The 23,454-nt window shown below is 42.9% G+C and overlaps 1 protein-coding gene across 2 annotated transcripts; it reads left to right on the plus strand.

Moving 5' to 3' along the window:
• The first annotated feature begins 8,503 nt into the window (after positions 1–8,503).
• FUS (FUS RNA binding protein) lies at positions 8,504–22,212 on the plus strand. 2 transcript variants are annotated; one of them, XM_033170924.1, is made up of 15 exons: positions 8,504–8,588; positions 11,272–11,296; positions 13,247–13,401; positions 13,788–13,929; positions 14,168–14,364; positions 14,588–14,795; positions 16,447–16,484; positions 17,892–17,924; positions 18,369–18,478; positions 19,245–19,374; positions 19,633–19,749; positions 20,581–20,716; positions 20,815–20,903; positions 21,089–21,236; positions 21,710–22,212. In XM_033170924.1, exons 1-15 carry the CDS (start codon positions 8,576–8,578, stop codon positions 21,747–21,749), a joined length of 1,581 nt encoding a protein of 526 aa, XP_033026815.1. In that variant the 5' UTR covers positions 8,504–8,575; the 3' UTR covers positions 21,750–22,212. The 2 variants fall into 2 exon arrangements, with proteins under 2 accessions (XP_033026815.1, XP_033026816.1); XM_033170925.1 differs by having other exon boundaries at positions 14,171–14,364.
• The last annotated feature ends 1,242 nt before the right edge of the window (positions 22,213–23,454 follow it).

Here is a 23,454-nt window from a genome sequence, read left to right on the forward strand (position 1 = left end):
TGTTCAGTTGTTCAGTCGTGCCCGACTCTTCGTGACCCATGGACCAGAGCACGCCAGGCACGCCTATCCTTCACTGCCTCTCGCAGTTTGGCCAAACTCATGTTAGTAGCTTCGAGAACACTGTCCAACCATCTCATCCTCTGTCGTCCTTGTGCCCTCCATCCTTGTGCCCTCCATCTTTCCCAACATCAGGGTCTTTTCCAGGGAGTCTTCTCTTCTCATGAGGTGGCCAAAGTACTGGAGCCTCAGCTTCAGGATCTGTCCTAGTGAGCGCTCGGGGCTGATTTCCTTGAGAATAGATAGGTTTGATCTTCTTGCAGTCCATGGGACTCTCAAGAGTCTCCTCCAGCACCATAATTCAAAAGCATCAATTCTTCGGCGATCAGCCTTCTTGATGGTCCAGCTCTCACTTCCGTACATTACTACTGGGAAAACCATAGCTTTAACTATAAGGACCTTTGTCGGCAAGGTGATGTCTTTGCTTTTTAAGATGCTGTCTAGGTTTGTCATTGCTTTTCTCCCAAGAAGCAGGCGTCTTCTAATTTCGTGACTGCTATCACCATCTGCAGTGATCATGGAACCCAAGAAAGTGAAATCTCTCACCGCCTCCATTTCTTCCCCTTCTATTTGCCAGGAGGTGATGGGACCAGTGGCCACGATCTTAGTTTTTTTGATGTTGAGCTTCAGACCATATTTTGCGCTTTCCTCTTTCACCCTCATTAAAAGGTTCTTTAATTCCTCCTCACTTTCTGCCATTAAGGTTGTATCATCAGCATATCTGAGGTTGTTGATATTTTTTCCAGCAATCTTAATTCCGGTATGGGATTCATCCAGCCCAGCCTTTCGCATGATGAATTCTGCATATTTTCATGTTACTGTGAGGTAAATTTGGTAATGAATGCTAAATGAATTCAATAACCTTTATTAGGCATAACTGCTAAATGAATTGCCCTGCCTGGCAATCCTTGGCTGCTGTGAAGTTCTTCTCCTTTGCACAGGTCCATCAATCTCATTAAGTTAAAACAGTACTCAGTGTATAGATCTACCATTAAATCAACCCACACAAACGATCTGCCTTTCAATATTTTCAGGTTAAGCATTATGTTGAGGGAGAAACTGCAACAAAATCAACATCCCTTTTATAACAACTCTTACTGGAACCTGGTTTAAGAAGAACTCTCTCAAGAACATGCTATTACTGTACTAACTTTAAATGAGGAAAAAGAACATACAAATGTGGTGTGTTGGAAGAGACAGAGAAATTGAAATACGGTGGTACCTTGGTTTAAGAACAGCTTAGTTTATGAATAACTTGGATTAAGAACGCTGCAAACCCGGAAGTATCTGAAGAAGTGTGCATGCACACGAAAGCTCATACCAAGAACAAACTTAGTTGGTCTCTAAGGTGCTACTGGAAGGAATTTTTAATTTTACAGTGTTTTGTTTTGACTATGGCAGACCAACACGGCTACCTACCTGTAACCGGAAGTAGGTGTTTTGGTTTATGAACTTTGCCTTGGAAGCTGAACATGTTCCGTTTCCTGTTGAGTGTGTTCCTACTGTAAATTGAGTTCCCCTGCTGCTAATCAGAGGCTTCCTGTTGAGTCTGTCAGCTGTTGAGTCCCGAGCACCCATGCAACACAGCGGTGATATTTGGAGCTTTGATTTTTGCTTTTTTTGTGTTTTTGTTTGTGTGGCTTTTTCATTTTGTTAACTGTGGATTGTTACTTCATTTTTGTGACTTGTTTTTGTGACTGTGTGGAACCCAGTTCAGCTACTGGTTGATTGTATGGCTGCAGAAATGGATGAAACAATGACTATCATCATCGGTGCACGTAAGGAAAAAATAATAATTTTTATTTTTATCAGCTACAATACTGTCTTATTTATTTTATAGTACAGTACATTGATTATTGCCTTCATTTTATGGATCAGTGGTCTCGTTAGATAGTAAAATTCATGTTAAATTGCTGTTTTAGGGGTTGTTTTTCATCACCTGGAAAGGATTAATCCATTTCCCATTACTTTCTATGGGAAAGCACACCTTGGTTTAAGAACTCTTTGGTTTAAGAACAGACTTCCGTAACGGATTAAGTTCATAAACTGAGGTACCACCGTATGCTGTATCTCTTCTACCTGATATCAAAGGAAGGTCAGCATAAAGCATTATCAAGGTGGCATTTTTTTCTTTCTTTTTAGTTTTTTATTCTTCTCAAATTTCTACGTTTCATTAGTTTTACAATCCATTTAACATTTCAGAATTTGACTTCCTTTCAACTCTTTCTGTGGTTCCTTACATTTATTTTTTTCCTATCTTCTACATATCCAAATTCATTTTAATTTACTCATTTAATTATCTACTGTAAATATATATACTCTTATAAATCTGCAGGTTATTATAATAATCCTGCTAATGTTTTAATCTGTTTACAATTTAAATATTTAATATTTAATAAACCATTTCCATTTTTTTTATAAAGAGTTTGTTATCTTGATTTCTTATTCTTCTGGTAAGTTTCTCCATTTCTGCATATTTCATAAGTTTTTGTATCCATTCTATCAAGGTGACATTTCAACACCACGAATCATTTAAGCAGATGGGGGTTACAGGTGCCTGTAGGAAGGGTTAAATGAAGAATGGAACTTATTAACAGATGTGGCGAGGTTGATGCCTTTTGAGAAAATATTGGGTATCTACCTGTATCTGTTGTAAGGGCTCTAACAGAATACTCACTACAGCAGGGATGAGGAACTGTCTGGGGTTGATGGGCATTGGACTTCTATATCTGGAAGGCACCAAGTTATCTACCCCTGCCTCCAAATCCCTGAATGATATCTTTCTTGCTGTGTCAGGAAGATTTTGGGCATCATATGCTCTCCCAAACCCACATTCCCAGCATGTTTGCACTCCTGTCTCAGCGATGTCTATATTAGCTTGGTCATGTCCAGTGCTTTTTTTTTATCGGGGTACACATACCCCTAAACATTTTGTGAATCTAACAGGAGAAGAAACGGGAAAAATAATAATTGTCAGTTCCGTTGCTACCTCCGATGGCAGCCTCATTTCCTGTCACAGTTTATCCTGAGTCTCAGATGGAAGTGAGCGTTTAATGTGTGAAGTAGGAGTTGGAATCTAGCACACTGATTGGTCAGTTTCGTTGTTACCACCACTGATGGACACCAACAGCATGCAGAGGAATCAGGAAAATGTTAAGCACACAACCTTGTGGCAATGTGGAAGTTACTGTGAGCTGTCAGCTGTGTTATATGAGATAATGTATATTCTTTGTACTTTTGGTCCATTTACCGTATTTTCTGGCGTATAAGACTGGGCGTATAAGACGACCCCCAACTTTTCCAGTTAAAATATAGAGTTTGAGATATACTCAACCGCAGATTCTCCACCTGGTGTATAAGACGACCCCCGACTTTTGAGAAGATTTTCCTGGATTTAAAAGTGGTCTTATACGCCAGAATATACAGCACTATATTTTCCCCGATTGAAGATATAAAATGGTTATTTTCTTGCATCAAAATGAGAGTACCCCTAAACAGAATATGGTTTGGGAGAGTCAACATGGCTTCAGCATTGCTCTCCTGTACTATTCAGACATGTGGTTTATATACTTACGTATGTGTTTGCCTTGTACATTTATGAACGTTTATTTTATATTTGGGACTTTAGAATTCTTATAACGGGGGAAACCTAAGGGCCAGACAAAAAGGTCTGGAGGGCAGCATGATTCGGTTCCCCAGGCCTAAGGTTCCCACCCTTGGCCAAGAGCCCTGCAAAATCTGAGCCTGGTCTTCGCTGAACAGTAAACTGCTAATACTTTTTTTGCTCCACTCATTAGTAGCTGCTTACCTGCCTCAGTCTGGCTTTGATGATGGAAAAGGTAAAGGTAAAGGGACCCCTGACCATTAGGTCCAGTCGCGGACAACTCGGGTTGTGGCGCTCATCTCACTTTACTGGCCAAGGGAGCCGGCGTACAGCTTCCGGGTCATGTGGCCAGCATGACTAAGCTGCTTCTGGCGAACCAGAGCAGCGCACGGAAACACCGTTTACCTTCCTGCCGGAGCGGTACCTATTTATCTACTTGCACTTTGACATGCTTTTGAACTGCTAGGTGGGCAGGAGCAGGGACCAAGCAACAGGAGCTCACCCCGTTGCAGGAATTCAAACCGCCGACCTTCTGATCGGCAAGCCCTAGGCTCTGTGGTTTAGACCACAGCGCCACCCGCGTCTTCGATGATGGAAAGAGGCTACCAAAAACTTGCAAACCTCTCTCAGCAGCTGAGGATGATTTCCAGCACCTCTTTTTCTAGAAAAATAGCACTGAAAAAAAGAAGTAATATGGAAGGACCTGGAAGAATCAGAGCCACATGTGCCAACCAATAGCTTTCAGCACTGAGCATGTGGGGTAGGTAGCTGTCCCCCCTTGCGGAACACAGCAGGAAATTCCACCCAAATTTCATTGGTGGGCATGCTCAGTGCAGTCATGGCTTTTGCTCAGCCTTCCAAGAGACAGAAACCTTTCCTGTACTTCCCTGGTGCATTATTCTGCATGCTGGGTGATTCTACTCAGAATAATAAAGCAGGGGAGGAGAGCCCTGAATTAAAAAAAAATGCAGAAAAATGAAATCATAAGCCAATGAATGAGAATAATAATAAATTGGTAATGTAATACATATATATAAATTTCAATAAGAAAGTACAAAACTATTTCTCAGTGAAATAAACAACCAATGTAAAATCTTTATATAAACAGATGTAATAAAGCAGTCCAAATATTAAGTGTCAGTTGAGGGAGGAATAAACAATACAAATGCATCACTTAAATAATACATAGTATAGTCCAAAACTATATAGCAATAGAATAACAGTTGAATAACCAATATGAAACCTGTATATAAATGGAAGTAATGACCAGTCCAAATATTATGTATCAGTTAAGGAGAACTATCGATTTCAGTGGTAATTTGCTTATTTTGACATCCCACCAGATGTCAAAAGAGAAAAACAACTACCAGACTTTTAGAAGACACCTGAAGGCAGCCCTGTTTAGGGAAGTTTTTAATGTTTGACAGATTATTGTATTTTAATATTTTGTTGGAAGCTGCCCAGTGGCTGGAGAAACCCAGCCAGATAGACGGGGTATAAATATTTATTTATTTATTTATTTATTTATTATTTTGTTCTCTCCCTTTTATCCATTCAGTGAAATAGACTGCCTAAGGATATGGTTAACTCTCCTTTACTGGAGGTTTTTAAACAGAGGTTGGGGTAGTCAGGGATTTTTAGCTGTGATTCCTGCATTGCAGGACATTGGATAGTCTGCCTTTGTGGTCCCTTCCATCTCTACAATTCTATGATGCTACTATACTTGATCCTTTCTTCCTTCACTTCTGGTTCCCAGGGGCAACTTTCAACAACAGGAAAGTAAATCCAGAACCCCCATTTCTTTGCTCTCCCTGCCATACATTTAAAGTAAGCCCTATTCCTTTCCCAAGTCAGAACTTAAAGTCACAACAAGAGATCTGTATTTCTTACTTTTCTGATAAACATTAACCACAGAAATGTACTGCAGCTTTTCAGCATAGAGTGGAGCCCTGAGCACACTTACTTGCAAGTCTAATCTAAGCATTTTGGGGGTGTTTTAACTGTTTCAGAATGGAGTTGTTTGGTTTTTGAATTGTGGATATGCTTTCTCCCTCCAGAGGAAAGGCAGCAGGACATAAATTCAATAAATACTCAGTGGGCCTTGCAAATAAGTTATTATGCCCATCAGTCATGTTATTTTTAAAAACAAAAACAGCCACAAAAAACTGTAACATCGTTGTGTTTTATTTTCACTTTTGAAATGCCTGTTAAGAGGTGAAACAAAATTTTATAGGTGGTTTGCCACCTTCAGGAACAGAAACCCAGTGTCTGGAATAGAAGCATAACTGGCAAATCTTTCTCCTTAGCACTGCATTTCCTCGCTGGGAAGAAGCTTTCTGTTCATTTCTGCCGGATCAGGTCGTTAATTTCTTATTAATTACTGCACAATACGTGGGGCGGGGCTGGGGGGGAGAAAAATATCCTGCGTTTGTGGCAGATTCATTTCGTCTGACTCATGCCATGGCCATGCAAGGCGAAGAAGCCATGTTCTCTGTCTGAGCCACTGACCTAATTTCCACGGTTACCATGCCAACGCCCGAAGGCCATTCAAAAGCCGACAGGCCGGGCCTCTAAACTAGATCGAACCGGTTTCAAGGACGCAGACAGAGAGAAAGCGGCAGTTCAGCGGGAGGAACCATTTCGCAGCAGTAGAATGGGGGGGGGTGAGGTGGAAAGGAAGCAGCCTTCAAGTCTGAATCCTTTGCGAATATTATACTGTACAAGTTTTCTAATGTCAAAAGGGAGCGAAGAGAGATGACAGATTTTGCAACAGAGAAATCAGATTTTTGATGAGTAAAGCGGCTGCTGATAATAAAAATTTTAAAATTTAAAAATGATAATGTTGCATTGGGCATTTGGGCCACTGCTACAATAATATTTAGGAAAAATTTTCAGTAGCATAAATGTCACTGGTAATAATTTTTTTAAAAAAAATAATCATAGAATTGTAGAGTTGGAAGGATCTAGTCCAACCCACTGCAATGCAGGAATCTCAATTAAAGCACCCATGACAGATATAGCTTCCCCAACTCATAAACAGGTGTTTAAGAGATCCAACAGCTTGGTAGATTTATGTGACCATACCCTAGTAGGATCATACAAGAAATTCATGGCGCATGAGGCCGTCTGAGGCTTCTAGCCAGAATTTCTGCGTTCTCTGTACCCTGTCTGAAGCAAGATGCCTAGAGCCGGCCCCTCCATGAGGCGGACTGAGACAGCTGCCTTGGGTAGCAAATTCCAAGGGGTGGTGCCATGCTGCCGGAGAAGCGAGAAGTTATGACAGACCCTCCAAGTGTCCCTATTTTCCAGGGATGTCCCTGATTTAGAGAAGCCGTCCTGACTTCTGATTAGATCCCGGAATGTCCTGCTTTCCCCTAAGATGTCCCTATTTTCATTGGAGAAATGTTGGAGGGTATGGAGTTATCCGAGCCCCAAGCCGTCTGAAAGCAATCCTGTATAGGGAAGGTTTTTTTTTAAAAAAAAATGTTTAATGTTTTTTTTATGTTATTATATATGTTGGAAGCTGCCCAGAGTCGCTGGGGCAACCCAGTAAGATGTGTGGGGTATAAATAGTAAAATTATCATTATGGAATGAGACATCCCTATTTTCATCGGAGAAATGTTGGAGGATATGGTAACCACAATGAACCATCTTAGATCTGGAGGAAAGGCTTTTGGGTCCATCTCAGCTGTGATTCGTGAATTGCAGGCAGTTGGACTCCAAGACCCTTGGGGTTCTTCAAATTCTGTGATTTTGTGAGAGAGAACCAAGTGAGGGATCCCACCAGCTACCGGTACTTGCTTTGGCTTGATGGTCTCTTTGTTTTTTGAAAGTGTGAAGTCATGAATGGTTCTGTTGCATTTTATAAATTTCATTTGCTTTGATCAGTTATGCTAAACTTAATTGGCAAGCCAAACTTTCTCAGATCCCCACCTGTGAAATATGAAGAGTAGCAATCACAGTGTAAAAGAGTTGTAAAATAGCAATAGTGGTATTTTATTGTGACAAAATAGACTGCAAAGCCTTGCCCGTTGGAAGTACTGCATGTCTGTTGTAAAGACCCGTTAACTCCGTAAAAGTAATCCTGATTGGCAAACATGTTGGTCTGTTACAGCAAAACAAAGGAAAGAGTCCTATGGCAGAACCTAACAGAATTATAGTGAGGTAGGTAGCCCCTTTTGAAAGCCCCTTTTTAAACTTAGTTGGTCTCTAAGGTGCTCTGGACAATTTTTTAATTTTACAATTATAGTGAGTGACACAAGCCTTTGTGGAATAGAGTCCTCATCACCAGATCTAAGTGTGGGATCTAGTTCATGAAAGGATTATGGTTACAGTAAATCTCTAGGCTTTAAGATGCCACAATACTCTTCCCCCACTTTTTTTTTTTAGCTGGAACAGATGGCTCAATAAAATGCATTTATTCTTTCCTGAATCCCCCTCTCCTCTCCCCTCGTTTGTTAATTTGGTTGCTTCCAGGCTCGCTCCGTAATCTCACGCCCACTCTGCAGTCTGGACTGTACCATTCTTGGGCAGCAGGGGAGGCCAGTGGTACATATGAGCCGGGACCCCAACGACATTCCTTTGGAAGTCCGTTTCATTGCAACCGCCGTCCCTTAATTCCTAAACAGACGGGCTCAAACATATCCTAAATGTGAAAGACACTTCGGTAGTCGAAGGCATGGTTACGACGAGAAGCGTAGGCGTCCTGCCTTTTATATATATAAAAGAAACGCCTGTTCTCCTTTCTCTCTCCCCCCATGCGATGTGACATGGTGCAGCCCAGAGGAACGGGAGGGGGAGGGTATATTTGGGGCAAAGGGTGGGGGCGGGAAAGAGAGACGAAGCTGCGAGGCGGGCGGAGAGGCTGCTGTTACGTAGCCCGTTCGAGGAGTGAAGCTTAGGGGGCTGCAGCCATGGCATCCAACGGTGAGAAGAAGGGCCGCGCGGGAAGGGAGTTCGCAGCGGAGGACGTTGGGCGCGTTTCAACCGGGGTCACAACAGGGGAGAACGGGAAACACACACACCCCTCGCAGCCTTTGCTTTCTTTCCTCCACGGGAGCTAAGTTTTTGGGCCTCGTGGCTGTGTAGACGATGAGGAACGGGAGGTCGATTTATGTCAAAAAGGGTTTAACCTGAGGGTTAAAAAGGGAAGGGTAATGTGGGGGGGGGGCAGACTTAATGCTTGGTTCTGGCCTGTTAAGTGCGAAATGGAAACCGAAGGAGGAGTTACGTTTTTGTCTTGGGTTATTTTCGCCTCCTGACGGAGACTCGGGGCTTCCTTCCTAGGGGCTTGGGTGGGTTTCAGGCTAAATCTTCGATAGGGAAATCACTGCACGTGGCAGGTGAAGGGGAACGAGGCTTTTGCGTGGGTTTTTTATTCTTGCAGTTCCAGGGTAGGAGGCGAAAGCTGCCTGTCTTCCCTCTTCCGTTAGTGGGGTAGGAATGGTGGGCGGAGGGTTCTCCGACCTCCCCCGTCTGCTTTGGACAAATATTCTAGAAGACCCTTTTAAAATGGAGGCTTCGTGGTTTTCGTTCCAAAAATAGCGGGGTGGCGATAAAGTCGAGGGCAAAAGGTGGACGTTATTGTAGAATTAGTGCCGGATGAAAAACGGTCCCGCCTTTTAGAGAGTAGGAAGGGCCTCTTTCTTTCATCCACCCTGCGCCGCAATCTCTATAACTGCGCAGTTTGCCGCCATTTTGTGATAGCGTGAGAACTAGGGAGCAGGGGAAGAGGCGGACGGGGTTTCCTAGTCAGACTCCAGGGGCACGGAGCGTTTAGGCCGTTATGTAGCTGCGCATGCGCGCGGTCGCCCCCGGAGCTGCTAGCGGGACGAGGGGGGCCGTATGGGCAGTGAAAAAAATACTGACGTGATGGTCGGCGTAGCAAGGTTTATTGGAGGTGGAGGCGGTAAAAAAAATGCTATCACGCATGCGCTTTTCTGCCCAGGCGAGAAACGCGTATGTTGTTGCGCTTGCGTGTGAGGCTTGCCTTTGTCGCAGTGTTACATCCGGGTGCTTCCCCTACCCCCTTCCCCGCCGCCTGCACCTATCATTCGTTAGTTCAAACGTCAGTCGCCCGCGTACTCCACTGCCACTCGCTCGCCCACGGAGCGCCCTCCTCCCCTTAAAATCTCGGGTTTAGGTCCTAAAAGGACTAGGCTGCTCTATTTGTAACAACCCGGCACCGTAACAAACTTAATGTGAGTTTAATTAAAGTCTGTTCCTCTATGTCTTAGTTCCTTGGGTGGGTAACTATCCTCTCTTGCACCCCTTGAAAACGCAGATTTTTATTTTTCTTTCCCTCCATACTGAGGATGGGCTGCATCAATAGGAGTATAGCATCTAGATCAAGGGAAGTAATAGTACCACTGTATTCCGCTCTGGTCAGACCTCACGTGGAATACTGTGTCCAGTTCTGGGCACCACGGTTCAAGAAGGATACTGACAAGCTGGAACGTGTCCAGAGGAGGGCAGCCAAAATGGTCAAAGGCCTGGAAAAGATGCCTTATGAGAAACGGCTTAGGGAGCTGGGTATGTTGTTTAGCCTGGAGAAGAGAAGGTTAAGGGGTGATGTGATAGCCATGTTCAAATATATAAAAGGGTGTCATATAGAGGAGGGAGAAAGGTTGTTTTCTGCTGCTCCAGAGAAGCGGACACGGGGCAATGGATTCAAACTAAAAGAAAGAAGATTCCACCTAAACATTAGGAAGAACTTTCTGACAGTAAGAGCTGTTTGACAGTGGAATTTGCTGCCAAAGAGTGTGGTGGAGTCTCCTCCTTTGGAGGTCTTTAAGCAGAGGCTTGACAGCCATCTATCAGGAATGCTTTGATGGTGTTTCCTGCTTGGCAGGCGGCCCTTGTGGTCTCTTCCAACTCTATGATTCTATGACTCTTAACAATCACATAAACCGGTTTTTTGAATGGGGGAACATTATTTATGGCTTGAGAAACCCTGGGGGAAGGGGAATATATAAATACACATTTTTTCTGATGACACCACAACTTCCTCCTGCCCACATTATTGGGTTTTGTTTATTAATTTTTGGGTTTTTCTTCGCTGCTGGTTTTGATTATTGTGAACAGTCCTGAAAATAAGGCAACAGTAGCATAAATGTAACTAAGTAATAAGTGCTTCACATGAGAAGTGTCAACGTTCAGAGTTGCTATTCATTCCTGATCTCTTCTTTCAAAGTTCATGCCTCACAGCCTTGCTTTTTAAAATAGTTTCTCTTGCCCGCAATGAAGCTAGCAAGAGTGTTCCATACATACGTATATTTTGTGCAGTACCCATTGGATAGGTGAACATGTGTTACAATGGGATTCTGAACTCTCTCCTTAGTATTTGCCTGAATTCTTGAAAGTTAAAAGTGTGTAGGGAGGCAGTGGTGCACATGCCCCCCCACACTTTGACTTTTGATTTGAATGGGGCTTCTGTGCATGCACATAGTGCGTAGATGCCTGAAGTAAGCATCCCTGTATGTCAATTTTGACAAATGTGCCTTATCCACCATCCCATATGAATCATTTCTACTCTCTGTGGCAGTTAGCTAACTTGTGTGGAATCCTGCTCTTAAAATAGCTCAAACATTTTTGTTTTGTCCCCTTGCAGATTATAGCCAGTCAGCGACACAAAGGTAAATAAACCCTTGTATAATTCATCCTCCATGTATTGCATGTTTACAGGCTTTTTGCTTGTGCTACTCTTCTCACATAACTACAGTGTTAGCCATATGCGAGTAGTGCTTTTCTTGTCTCTGTAATCTTGAAGTAGGTCATGCTAGTCACCTCTGTAAAAACATGAAGGATGTTAGGGTGCCGTGAGCTGTTCCCAAAGGAATAGATAGACAAGATCAGACCTGTGGTTTGTTTAATCTTAATTTGCCATTGCCATCATGGCTAGTAGCCATTGATAGCCTTCTCCAGGAATTTGTCCAATCCGCTTTTAAAGACATCCAAACTTGTGGTCATTGTTGCCTTTTGTGGAAGAGAAGAAATGCTTTCATTTATCTGTCCTGAATCTTTCAACATACAGCTTCCTTGGCTGTCCACAAGTTCTGGTTTCAAGAGGAGAAAATTTTTCCTCCACTCTCTTCATGTCATTCATAACTTTATAAACTTCAATCACATACCTTTTACTTGCCTTTTGTCGGACCTAAAAAAGTAGGCCAGTTTAAAAAACTTGTGGTTTATTGTCAACAAATCCTATACTTGACCCACTGAAATACATGAACCTAAGTCAGGTTTATTAACTTCAGTGGGCCTACTCTGAATAGAATCAGCATTGGAATTTATTTCTGGCCATTAGTCTTTTGAACAAAGTGAATTGTTGGTGTGTGTATCTTCATGCCACAATGAACCAATTACAGTGGTGCCTAGCAAGAAGAAATTAATTCGTTCCGCAAGGCTTTTCGTCTTGCGGAAATTTCATCTTGCGAGGCACCGTTTCCCATAGGAACGCATTAAAATTTAATTAATGCGTTCCTATGGGGGGGAAAGTCCGGGGGCCCCTTCCGACCGGCACCGAAGCCTCGTCGCCCGCGTTTTAAAGCTGCAGGGAGCGAACAGCAGCACTGCTGTTCGCTCCTTGCAGCTTTAAAACGCGGGCGACGAGGCTCCGGTGCGCGGGGGGCGGCGTCGGATCGCGCACGGCCATCCAAAATGGCGGCGCGATCCCACTCCGCCCCCCCGCGCACCGGAGCCTTGCCGTGCCGTGTTTTAAAGCTGCAGGGAGCGAACAGAAGCATTGCTGTTCGCTCCCTGCAGCTTTAAAACGCGGCGCCGCGCCATTACAGGGAGCTGCAAAGGCTTACCTTTTTCTCCAGTTGGGAGTCGCAGACATGCACAGTCGATCCCAGATGGATGCAATGCACAACACACCTCCTGACTGGAGAAAAAGGTAAGCCTTTGCAGGTCCCTGTAATGGCGCGGCACCGCGTTTTAAAGCTGCAGGGAGCGAACAGCAATGCTTCTGTTCGCTCCCTGCAGCTTTAAAACACGGCACGGCAAGGCTCTGGTGTGCGGGGGGGCGGAGTGGGATCGCGCCGCCATTTTGGATGGCCGTGCGCGATCCCTCTCCGCCCCCCCGCGCACTGGAGCCGCGTTGCACCGCGTTTTAAAGCTGCAAGGAGCGAACAGAAGCATTGCTGTTCGCTCCCTGCAGCTTTAAAACGCGGGCAGCGAGGCTCCGGTGCTTACAGTGGTACCTCGCCAGACGAATTCGTCTTGCGAAAAAGAGCCATAGACGAATTCGTCTCGCGAGTCAACTAAAAACTCGCAAAACCCTTTCGTTTTGCGAGTTTTTCGTTGTGCGAGGCATTCGTCTTGCGGGGTACCACTGTAATTAGTCTTAACATTCCTTGTAATTTTCCTTACCCATTTGTGGTTGTTCAGACTTAATTGAAACACTCGCAGAAGTAGGAGTTAAGTCAGATGCCTACAACTTGACATAGCACACTGGATTTGAAAAGATAGGTGACAATGGTAGTGACGAGCTTGATTCTGGTTGGGAATACAAGATTGTGAATTCAGTTTACAGTTTAGTTATATGTTTCTTTGCTAAAAATTTTTTTCTTGCTTTTCCTTAGTTATGGGGCCTACCCAACTCCACCCACACAAGGTTATTCTCAGCAAACCAGCCAGCCCTATGGGCAGCAGAGCTATGGTGGTTATGGACAGTCAGCAGATACTTCTGGATATGGTCAAAGTAGTTACAGTTCTTCTTATGGCCAGACTCAAAGCTGTGAGTATTTTAGCTTATCTTGTCTTTTGTCCTCATGACTGTATAGGAAAATATGAGAGGAAATTGGCTAAGCTGTGAAGCACATCTCTGGAGCTAGGAGACTGGAAGGAAAACACAGTTACTTTAAGTGTCCTTTCCGGACGCTGTAATGTGCAGCCTTTTCATTTTGCAATCCTGTGAGGCACTTAAGTAGCAGAACGGTGACACAAGCAGGGATTCGAATCTAACATGCTCTCATCTCAGCACTGTTTAATTTGTTGTTCTATGGTCACATTTCTGGGTGCATCAGTGTGGTTGCATATTATGATTGAAGAACTGATTAGTTATTGCTACACAAATTGCATGCCATTTGAGATTAACAAGAGTGAATTGTTTTTTCTGAACAGCTGGCTATGGCACCCAGTCAACACCACAGGCCTACGGCTCATCAACAGGATATGGCAGCAGTCAGACTTCTCAAACGTCCTATGGACAGCAGTCATCCTATCCCAGCTACTCACAACAGCCAGCCAGTTCCACCACTGGAAGGTAACTGTTGAGAAATTCCAAACAACAACATCTCAGAGCAGGGATAGTGCTGTAAATCTTCATCATAGGCTTTAGGCGGTACTTTCCCCCCATTAAATCTCCTGCTGAAATTTGTCTGATCAAACCCCAGGCGTACTCTGCTCTTTAGTCATACAGTCAGCCTGAATTCTTAAGCGGTATTGTAGGATGGTCTGTGTATTGAACTCTTTGTCCTTTGTTTGTGCCACCTTGAAATCAGCAGTTACGGTACCAGCTCTCAGACCTCTACCTACGGACAACCCCAGAGTGGAGGCTATGGTCAGCAATCCAGCTATGGCAGCCAACAGCAGAGCAGCTATGGGCAGCAGCCTTCTTACAACCCACCCCAAAGCTACGGCCAGCAGAGTCAGTATGGCAGTGGCAGTAGCAGTGGAGGAGGTGGCGGTGGTAGTGGATGTGAGTACTTTTTCCTTTCCTTTCACCTCCAAAAGCCAAACATGAGTAATATGAGCCAAATTTTGTGCAGTGCAGCCTGTAGAAGCCAATGGCTGCCCCCCAGTGAGAAGCAAGGGCATCTGTAGAATCTTCATTCTTTTCCCCCACCCCCCCAAAACTCAGGCCTCTTCGCTAGCAGAAACTAAGAGCTATTGCTAACCCCCCATTTTTAAACTTTCTCCAGCTGGTGGCTATGGACAGGATCAGTCTTCCATGAGTGGAGGTGGTAGCGGAGGAGGCTATGGCAGCCAGGATCAAGGAGGATATGGCGGCCAGCAAGACCGCAACCGTGGAAGAGGCAGTGGAGGAGGTGGCGGTGGCGGATACGGTAGAGGTGGCTTTGATCGGAGTGGTGGAAGAGGTGGCAACAGAGGTGGTCGTGGAGGCATGGGGTAGGTGTCCAGTCTATAGTTGTGGGAGAGGGAGTGGGTTTCTTTAATTAGCATCTCTCCTAGTACTTGCCATAAAAGCTAACCTCTTCAGGGAGGGTGCAGTGTGTGAACAGCTGAAATATATAGAATTGTTGGTAATCAAGGGTGGGCTACCACCATGTATGCTACTAAGGGGTCAGTGTGTTTTTCTCTATGGGGTGAATCTAAATGGATGTCAAAATGGTTTTTGTTCCTTGTCTGCATGTGAAGGAGTTAAAAACTCTTATTTCTGAAAATCAACCATTGCCGTAACAAGTCTGTGCATGGGGCAAAACATCGTATTTTCATCTTGTAATTCAGCTTGGATCTGTTTACAACCTCAAAAGGCGCACTTGATATGAACATAATTACTGTTCCTCAGAGGTGAATTACGGTCCTCTTTGAGCAATGTTGCAGTTCCATACAATATATACAAGAACTTTAGTACTTCTTATGGGGTAAAATCGGTATCTAGGCACTAGGGTTATCCTTCAACCCCCCAGTGTTAACCTGATGAGGTGCACTGAGGGGGCCTGGTTTGTATATGCTGATAAATCGAAGGTTATATGAATCTCATAAGTGAGAGATTTTGCAAGACAAAGTTTCTATGCAGGTTGTAAACACAGCTTTCATTGGGCTCATAATGCTGTGGTCTAGCCATGTAATGGGTGCCAGTGTAGGCTAAAAGGATGTGTTTTGGTTTTCCCACATAGCAGCTGAACTTTCCATACTTGTGGTTTATGTGTTGCAAAGCAGTATCCTTAATGCTGTTGGGTATGCGTTATGCCTCGGTGAAGGGGTGGTTAAAATTGGTACTTGACGAGCCAATGGTTGCTAAGCAACGTTGGCTCTGGTCTCCTGTTGACTAGGAGAAATGAAATAGTAGAGAGGTGAGTATAGGTGGGGGCAGTTGAAGTGTTGTTTGCTTATGAAAAGTTGTTGATCTGTTAACAATACCTGCTCTGTTAACAAATTCTGCATTTTGTGTGCCACAGGTGTGAAAGTCAATGAACTTTAATCAAATCTCCACCTTCCACATGTTAGTTAAGGGTCTGAGGAAGGGAGAGAGATCTTATGTCAGGCAGATAATGCAGTCTTTAGAGCTGAAATAACATACTATTACGAATATGCTATGATGAGGGAATGGGTTTTTACGTGCTTTCAAAGCAGTTATCTGCATTTAGGGTTGTAAACAACAAAAGCTTTGCAAAAATACAAGGCGCAAACTTGAGAAGGGTGAAGTGGAATTAACAGCGTGCACGGTGTACAATATTTTAAAAACGAGCTTGGTTCACCAATCATGCCAAGAATAAGACGGCAACAAGGAAACCAACATTGTCTCGAAAGCTGCATCACGACGCCTCATGTAACCTTTCAAGATCGGAAGCAAGAATGACAAACACTAGAGCTGTTTCATTTGCAAACCTTCTCAAGGGTGTATTGATCCATTTTAAAAAAAAACAAAAAACAATGCTGAGGGCAAGGAAAAGGTGGAGCAGGTTGTCTTTAGATCTTCAGGAAGAACCAAACAAAAGTGTTGGCCAGCATCTTAATGGATCTGGTGTAGTTTCTAGCAACAAAACTTTTTAGTCGTGGAAAAAAAGCATCATTATCTTCTAACTTATCTCCTCAGCGGTGGTGAGCGAGGTGGTGGCTTCAATAAATTTGGTGGTAAGTCCAAAGAGTTCAAAAACTTGAACCGCAAAAGTGTATTTCTATATATTATTTTTCGGAGAGACTGATGTTTGTATGCCAAAGGGTTTGAAAAGCCACCGTTTATCAGATAAAAACCTATGGGAGCACCCCCTGTTGTGGCACATATGCCAAAATGGTTGGTTATATCTGTGGTGTTGACTTCCACATTATGGGGCTTTCTACTCAGCCAAGTTCTTGGTGCCAATACAGTACATTTTGGTTGTATGTTTTGCAACAAGATGGGAGAAAATCAATAATCCAAAGACGTGTTTTGTGGGAGAATGTGAGAGAGAAAATCACTTCGTAAGTGTTGGTTTTGTTTGTTGTCTCTCCTTTAAAAAACACATGAGAACGTTGGGTTCAAGCGTGTTAATGGAAGTGCATGCAGTCCTGAGGAAACATGGTAAAACAAAGGTTTATGGTACCTTGCTTAAAAAGTTACTGGTACAGGAATCAAGGGAGGGACCGCTCCCTTCAAACTTGGAAGTGTAACTTTGTTTGTATGAAACTCTTAAGAGCTCTTTCACAAATAAGTGGTTTCATGGGCTTCTATTTTAAGAGAGTTTGGTTTTAACATTACGAAGTTTCACAAATGGTCATTTTGAACATGATTGTACCAAATCAAAAGAATTGTTTTTAAGGAACGTTCCCATAGGGTTTGCTGAAAAAGGCTTGGCATGAACAGTAAAACACACTTATATAGGATTGTTAATGCATTTGAGACCAGTGTTGGGCATATGCTTTCAAAAATTTAAGATTGGGTGCAATAAAAGGTGTCAAAATGGTAAAAATATATATGTGTAGAATATGTTAATAGTAGAGTGGTGATGCAAGTAAACAGATGGTTTCTAAGAACATAAAGCTCTCATTTCTAAAGGGCTTATTCAAAATGTGTACTATGGTGTAAGATGGTTTGTTCTCTGTGCATAAGTTAAAGTGTCTCGTCTCATGAACCAAATCCAGAATAGATTGCAATGGTGCTGGACACTTAAAAGACTGAACAAGGGTCAGTAGAAGACTCTGGGTAGCAGTTGCTAATGTATGCTATAAAAAATGTCAAAATAGTGGTTCTCCAATGGTGTTCTGGGTGTGTGTCTGGAGGCCATGCTCCTCCCTGCAGAGCTGCAAAAAATAGGTCTAGTATGACCTGGAGGAAAGAGTTGTAAACTGGTTTTGCAGTAAGCAGTCTTGTAATTAAGACGTGGATCACTTCTGACTGAATGGGAGTGTTTCTTTTGCACTAAAACTCACCTTGGAACAGCACATGTTCCAACACTGGCCTGTTTCTGATGTGGTCGTGATGGTGGTGCTGATATGAGAAAACAGGTTGGAAGTTCTCACTCGTTAACTGAATCTCTCCTTCCTTATTTTCATGTGCAAAAGGACCACGGGATCAAGGATCACGCCATGATTCTGGTAAGTGGCTGCAAACCTGAATGTGAAGCCAGTGGGAAAGTATTTCCAGGCTTCCACTTTGAAGAAAGGGGTACAAATGTCAAAAGAAAACCAGAGAAACCTATGGTGTCCTTAGAATGCTATTCTACACTTAAAACCTTTTTTGGGGGGGGTATTGTGAACAGCACAGAGTTTCATGTAAGCAAGTTGCCTTTTAAAAACCCACAAACTTTGTAAACTGCAAAATATATGAAATGTGCAAGATATTTGCGGATTTGAGTTCTGTTCAACTGAGGTCTTTGGACAGTGTAACCACAATTTTGTCTCATTTTGGAAAACTGCTTCATGTGGTTCAGTATTCATTGGAGTACAAGTTTGGAACTTTTCATTTAGAAGCTGTAGGAAGAACTTCATTGGGAAGCCGAAATTATGATGGAAGATAGAGCTAATTCTCATTCTTTGCAGCTGGCGAGCAGGATAATTCAGACAACAACACCATCTTTGTTCAGGGACTTGGTGAAAATGTAACCATTGAGTCGGTAGCAGATTACTTCAAACAGATTGGCATCATTAAGGTAAATTGTGCTAGTTATGCCTGTGAGATGATCCCATTATCAATAAGGCTGCATTTTGTAGGTTGCACTATACTCTGGTTGTAAAGTGTGCAGTGTAGTAGTGGGCTGGTAGCATGAAGGGCTGGTTGAGAGACTGAGCTGGCTAGAAAAAAAGCAGCTGCTAGTGGAATTGCTGTTGGCAAGTAGAATCACAAAACACTGAATGGTCTGAGCTGCAAAAAGCCTGCATTAGGTAGGATGCATCAAGGATTATTTTTTATTTAAATTGCATTTTTAAAATAAAATGCTTTTGGAGGAAAAATCGTTCTAAAGATGGTTTTCTATTTAAGTTACATTATAGTCCAAAGGCTATAATCAGGAAATAAGGATTTGTTTTAAGTTTTTCATGTGTGCTCAGGTGGTTTTTTCAAAATCTCTTAACCACATCAGTTAACAAACCAGAGACGTAATGGGTAGACAAACCTTTCATGGGCTGTCTTTACATTCCAAGGGAGAATTCATGATGGCAGCAGTAATCTGCCCAGAACCTCATGAGCACATTCATTAACCTTTTAATTATTTTCAGGGCTGTATAGACAAATGTTCAGCAGCTAAAGCAAGTTACCTTTCACATTTAAAGGTAATTTCCATGCAGTAGTATTGCACATCAATTGCAGCTCCCTAAACAGTTGTAGTCTGCACCTGTGAATGTATTGAAAATTAGCTGAAAGAACATTGGATTAGATCTTTCCAGTAGATTGATCTTGTACATTTTTTTTGTAAACAGACAAACAAGAAAACAGGACAGCCTATGATCAACCTGTACACCGATCGCGAGACAGGAAAATTGAAAGGAGAGGCCACTGTTTCCTTTGACGATCCCCCATCTGCAAAGGCAGCAATTGACTGGTTTGATGGTATGGTGCTGTCTTTGAATTACTTTTTGGCTGCTGAGGTGGATTTTGAAAGAGTTCCTATACTTGTACTTGGAAGGCTTCCTTTTGTCTCCACTACTAGGCTTCTGGGGGGGGGGGAAGGATGAGATATAAATTGATGAATAAATATTGAAAGAGAAATAGAAGTGCAGTAGAGGAGAGATGCCAATAGTGAAATAATAGCCTTCTAACTTTATATCGGGAAAATGTAATCCTTTCCCCTGCTCTTCTCTTAACCAGGAAAAGAATTCTCAGGCAACCCTATCAAAGTATCATTTGCTACCCGGAGGGCAGACTTCAACAGAGGTGGCGGTGGCGGCAATGGCCGTGGAGGAAGAGGCCGTGGCGGCAGAGGAGGTATATGCCATGTTAGTGCTGTGGTTGATAAAGTAGTGAAGTATGTTGCTTGTAGCAGTATTGGCTCTTGTTAAACCTGTATTTGAGTTTCAGCAAGGGAGGGGGAGGAGGACCAACTTGTGTTGTGCAGCCATTCTGAAATAGGGGAGTTTAGGTATGGTCTTTGGCGATCACTCGTAGCCGAGTAAGATTGTCTTCCATAAACACGGTTTTAACAATGAGTCTGTAAGTGACTGTGGAGGCCAATTGTGGATCCACACGTCCTTCCACAGGGGGGACATTGGTTTCCGGGCAGAAGTTGATCATGGTGTGGATTTGCCAAGCGTGCCTTCCTCTTAGTACGTTTCTACCTTGCGTCCTGAGTTCGAGTGTCTTCAAAGCTCATGACACCTTTGGTAAAGGCTGTTCTCCAACTGGAGCGCTTGGAGGCCAGTGTTTCCCAGTTGTCAGTGTTTGTACTACATTTTTTTAGATTTGCCTTGAGTCAGTCTTTAAACCTCTTTTGTTGACCACCAGCATTACGCTTTCCATTTTTAAGTTTGGAATAGTAGTTGCTTTGGAAGACAATCAACAGGAATACACACATGACCAGTCCAATAAAGTTGATGTTGAAGAATCATTGCTTCAACACTGATCTTTGCTTCTTCCATTACGCTGATATTAGTTTGCCTGTCTTCCCAAGTGATGTGTAAACTTTTTTGGAGACAACTGCAGTCTGTGTAGGGAAGAAAGGTAACCTAATATGAGATGTTTATCAGCAAGGAAACATTCTGCAAAAAACCCTTTTCACTTGGCTGCTGCCACTGGTTTTTACATGCCTCTTTCCTTTAGGACCCATGGGCCGTGGTGGATTTGGTGGTGGCGGAGGTGGTGGCAGCAGCAGTGGTTCCAGCGGGGGCAGCAGGGGGGGCTTCCCCAGCGGCGGAGGTGGTCAGCAACGTGCAGGAGACTGGAAATGCCCCAACCCGTAAGCAGTCTGCTTAGTTGTTTAGATACGAAGGTAGAAATGGGGTTAATGACTATTTGTAACTCTAAATCACCTGTCTTCCCCAAATGTGTTTTTAGGACATGTGAAAATATGAACTTTTCATGGCGTAATGAATGCAACCAGTGCAAGGCACCAAAGCCCGATGGGCCTGGAGGACCACACATGGGTGAGTTGAAGGTTTTACTTTTCTCTCTGTGTGAAACAAATTATATCCTGTTCCCTTGCTGGTGGATTCATTCTGTTCGTCCGTGTGAGATACAAAGTTTGCCTATTTGGCACAACAGCATCAGTGAAGAAAGCTTTTTTCTCATTTCAGAATAGTTGTATAATACAAATCTGCTTTTCCCCCAGGAGGTGGATTTGGTGAAGAACGACGCGGGGGCCGAGGAGGCTTTGACAGAGGTGGCTTCCGGGGAGGCAGGGGCGGAGACCGGGGAGGATTCAGAGGTGGAAGAGGCGGAGACAGAGGCAGCTTTGGACCAGGAAAAATGGATTCGAGGTAAAGGTTACTTCAATGGTGGATGTTGTAAAAGCTCAGGAATAGGAATATAGGGATTCTGTTTCTGAGGAGTGAAAGAGGGAGGCTGAGGTTGTGACTCAGGGGGTCAGCAAACTTTCTCAGCAGGGGGCCAGTCCACTGTCCCTCAGACTTTGTGTGGGGCTGGACTATATTTTTTTGGGGGGGTGAACAAATTCCTATGCCCCTCAAATAACCCATAGATGCATTTTAAATAAAAGCACACATTCTACTCACGTAAAAACACGCTGATTCCTGGACCGTCCACAGACCAGATTTAGATGGTGATTGGGCCAGATCCAACACCGGGGCCTTAGTTTGCCTACCCTTGTTGTGACTGTTGGATCCACTTGCTGGGGTTGCAGCCTAGCCGTGGGGCTATTGATAATTATTGTATAACAAACAATACAAATATGCAAATTTAAAATGTGTACTCTTTCCTGTTTCCTTTGCAGAGGGGACCACAGGCAGGACCGGCGTGAGAGACCCTATTGAGCCTGCATAGGATCCCAGACCATGTGAATTTATAAACTTTTTTTATTTTGTATGATGTCCAACTTCGTTGCAAACCTGTGTATTCCTTGCTGCGTTTGTGTACAAACTTTGTATTCCCTTCTATTTTATGTTGACTGTATTTGGAAGTTATCCTATACATTTAAAAGCCAAAATGTTTTAGTCATGCATGTATAACTGCTGGGCGGGGTGGGATAGGGCACTCAAATAATAAAGATTTTTTCAGTCAATTCTGAAAATAACATTGTTTTATTTGACTTTGTAAAAGTAACAAGACTGTTTAAAAAGCATTGTTTGAAAAGCTTTTGTATTTGTATAAATTTTCCAACTTTAAAACATAATTTTGAAAATGTGAATTGCTATAAAACAAATCTGCACAGTATCTCAACTGTTGTAGTATGGGAGGAGGTTTACATTCAACTGAAAAACTCACTTTTTGACTCTTTCATTAGTTTTGATTTAGCAAGCAATAGCTAAAAGCACAATCTGTTTAATGGTAGGCATGTGATGTTCAACAACTCACTCTTGAATCATCTGGTAGTGTTTATGAAAGGAGGGTTGTATAGCTGTCCATGCTACTTACTACTCAAGACCAGTAATGTCTGAATTGATAAGAGCATGTGAGTGCTTCTTTTAATGTGATTTGGTAAATCTCAATACATAAGCCTTTGCTATTAAGTATTTTTGCATACCAAGTCAGTGGCTGTTATATGGTGGGTGGAAATGTTTCACTTCCTTTAAGATACTTCTCATTTTTAAGAATGCAGTCAAAATTCTTCAATGTGGCGTTCTTAAGAGTCCCTCCCTTGCCATTATGAGGTTCACATACCTATGGCTGAAGCCTAATTTCATACATAAATAAGCGCAAGTCTAGCTACACTGTTAACTGATGGAGCTGACTCAATGTATACACTGCTGCTGCTGAAATCTCCATGGAATGCACGCTATTCATAAGTTATTTGCATACAAAAGCCTCAAAAGCATGGGGGTGGGGGAAGGCAATTCTTTTGCTGTTTAGTTTTATTATATTTTCTTTAAAATACTCTTGTTATCCTATCCTGGAATTGCTGGTTGGGTTTCTTTAAAGAAAAAATACATATAAATGTCATAGTCCCAATTACAATTGCACTTGACTGTCAGAAACTTGGGTATTGAGGCTAAAGCCTTTTTACATCCTCTGTGTTAAACAGCTGTTTTGTAGTCTTAAAGCAGCAGTGACAGCAAAGACTGGATTTAGAAGAGTGCAAAGTTAATTTGAATTCCTTTTAACATTTGTGTGCAGCTAGTACAGTTCATTAACGCTTTGCATTGCATAGTAGTGTACTGTGTACTTTGACCTTTGTGACTGACTCAAATGAACAAGCAATGAAGCTTGATGCCTAAAGCCAAACCTTTTAAGTCACAAACCAGTCCTTGTATTTTCATTTTACTTGATTCTTGGTTTTAATAACATCGTGAGTGGGCTCTTTACAGGTACTTTGGGCACTCCTTGACTTGGATAAATTTGTAATCTGGCCTTGACTATGAAGGCTCGCGTTGCTAAATTATCTTCCATACAAAAAGCAGTAATGATGCTCATGCCAGGGAAAAGCTGAAAAAATAAACCTATGCTGCCAATACTCGTCGTAAATCAGTATACAACAAGCAGCACAAAAACTGCGCACACAAATCTACCAAACCATTCTAC

The sequence above is a fragment of the Lacerta agilis genome, chromosome 14 (assembly GCF_009819535.1).
Source record: "Lacerta agilis isolate rLacAgi1 chromosome 14, rLacAgi1.pri, whole genome shotgun sequence".
In the NCBI taxonomy this organism is placed as follows: Eukaryota; Metazoa; Chordata; class Lepidosauria; order Squamata; family Lacertidae; genus Lacerta; species Lacerta agilis.

What these genes read in the sequence shown, in the direction of transcription:
- FUS (XM_033170924.1), top strand. An exon ending in AGGTGGCGGTGGTAGTGGAT is followed by an intron (nt 14,365 to 14,587) that starts GTGAGTACTTTT and finishes AACTTTCTCCAG; the next exon opens with CTGGTGGCTATGGACAGGAT. An exon ending in AGCAATTGACTGGTTTGATG is followed by an intron (nt 19,375 to 19,632) that starts GTATGGTGCTGT and finishes TCTCTTAACCAG; the next exon opens with GAAAAGAATTCTCAGGCAAC.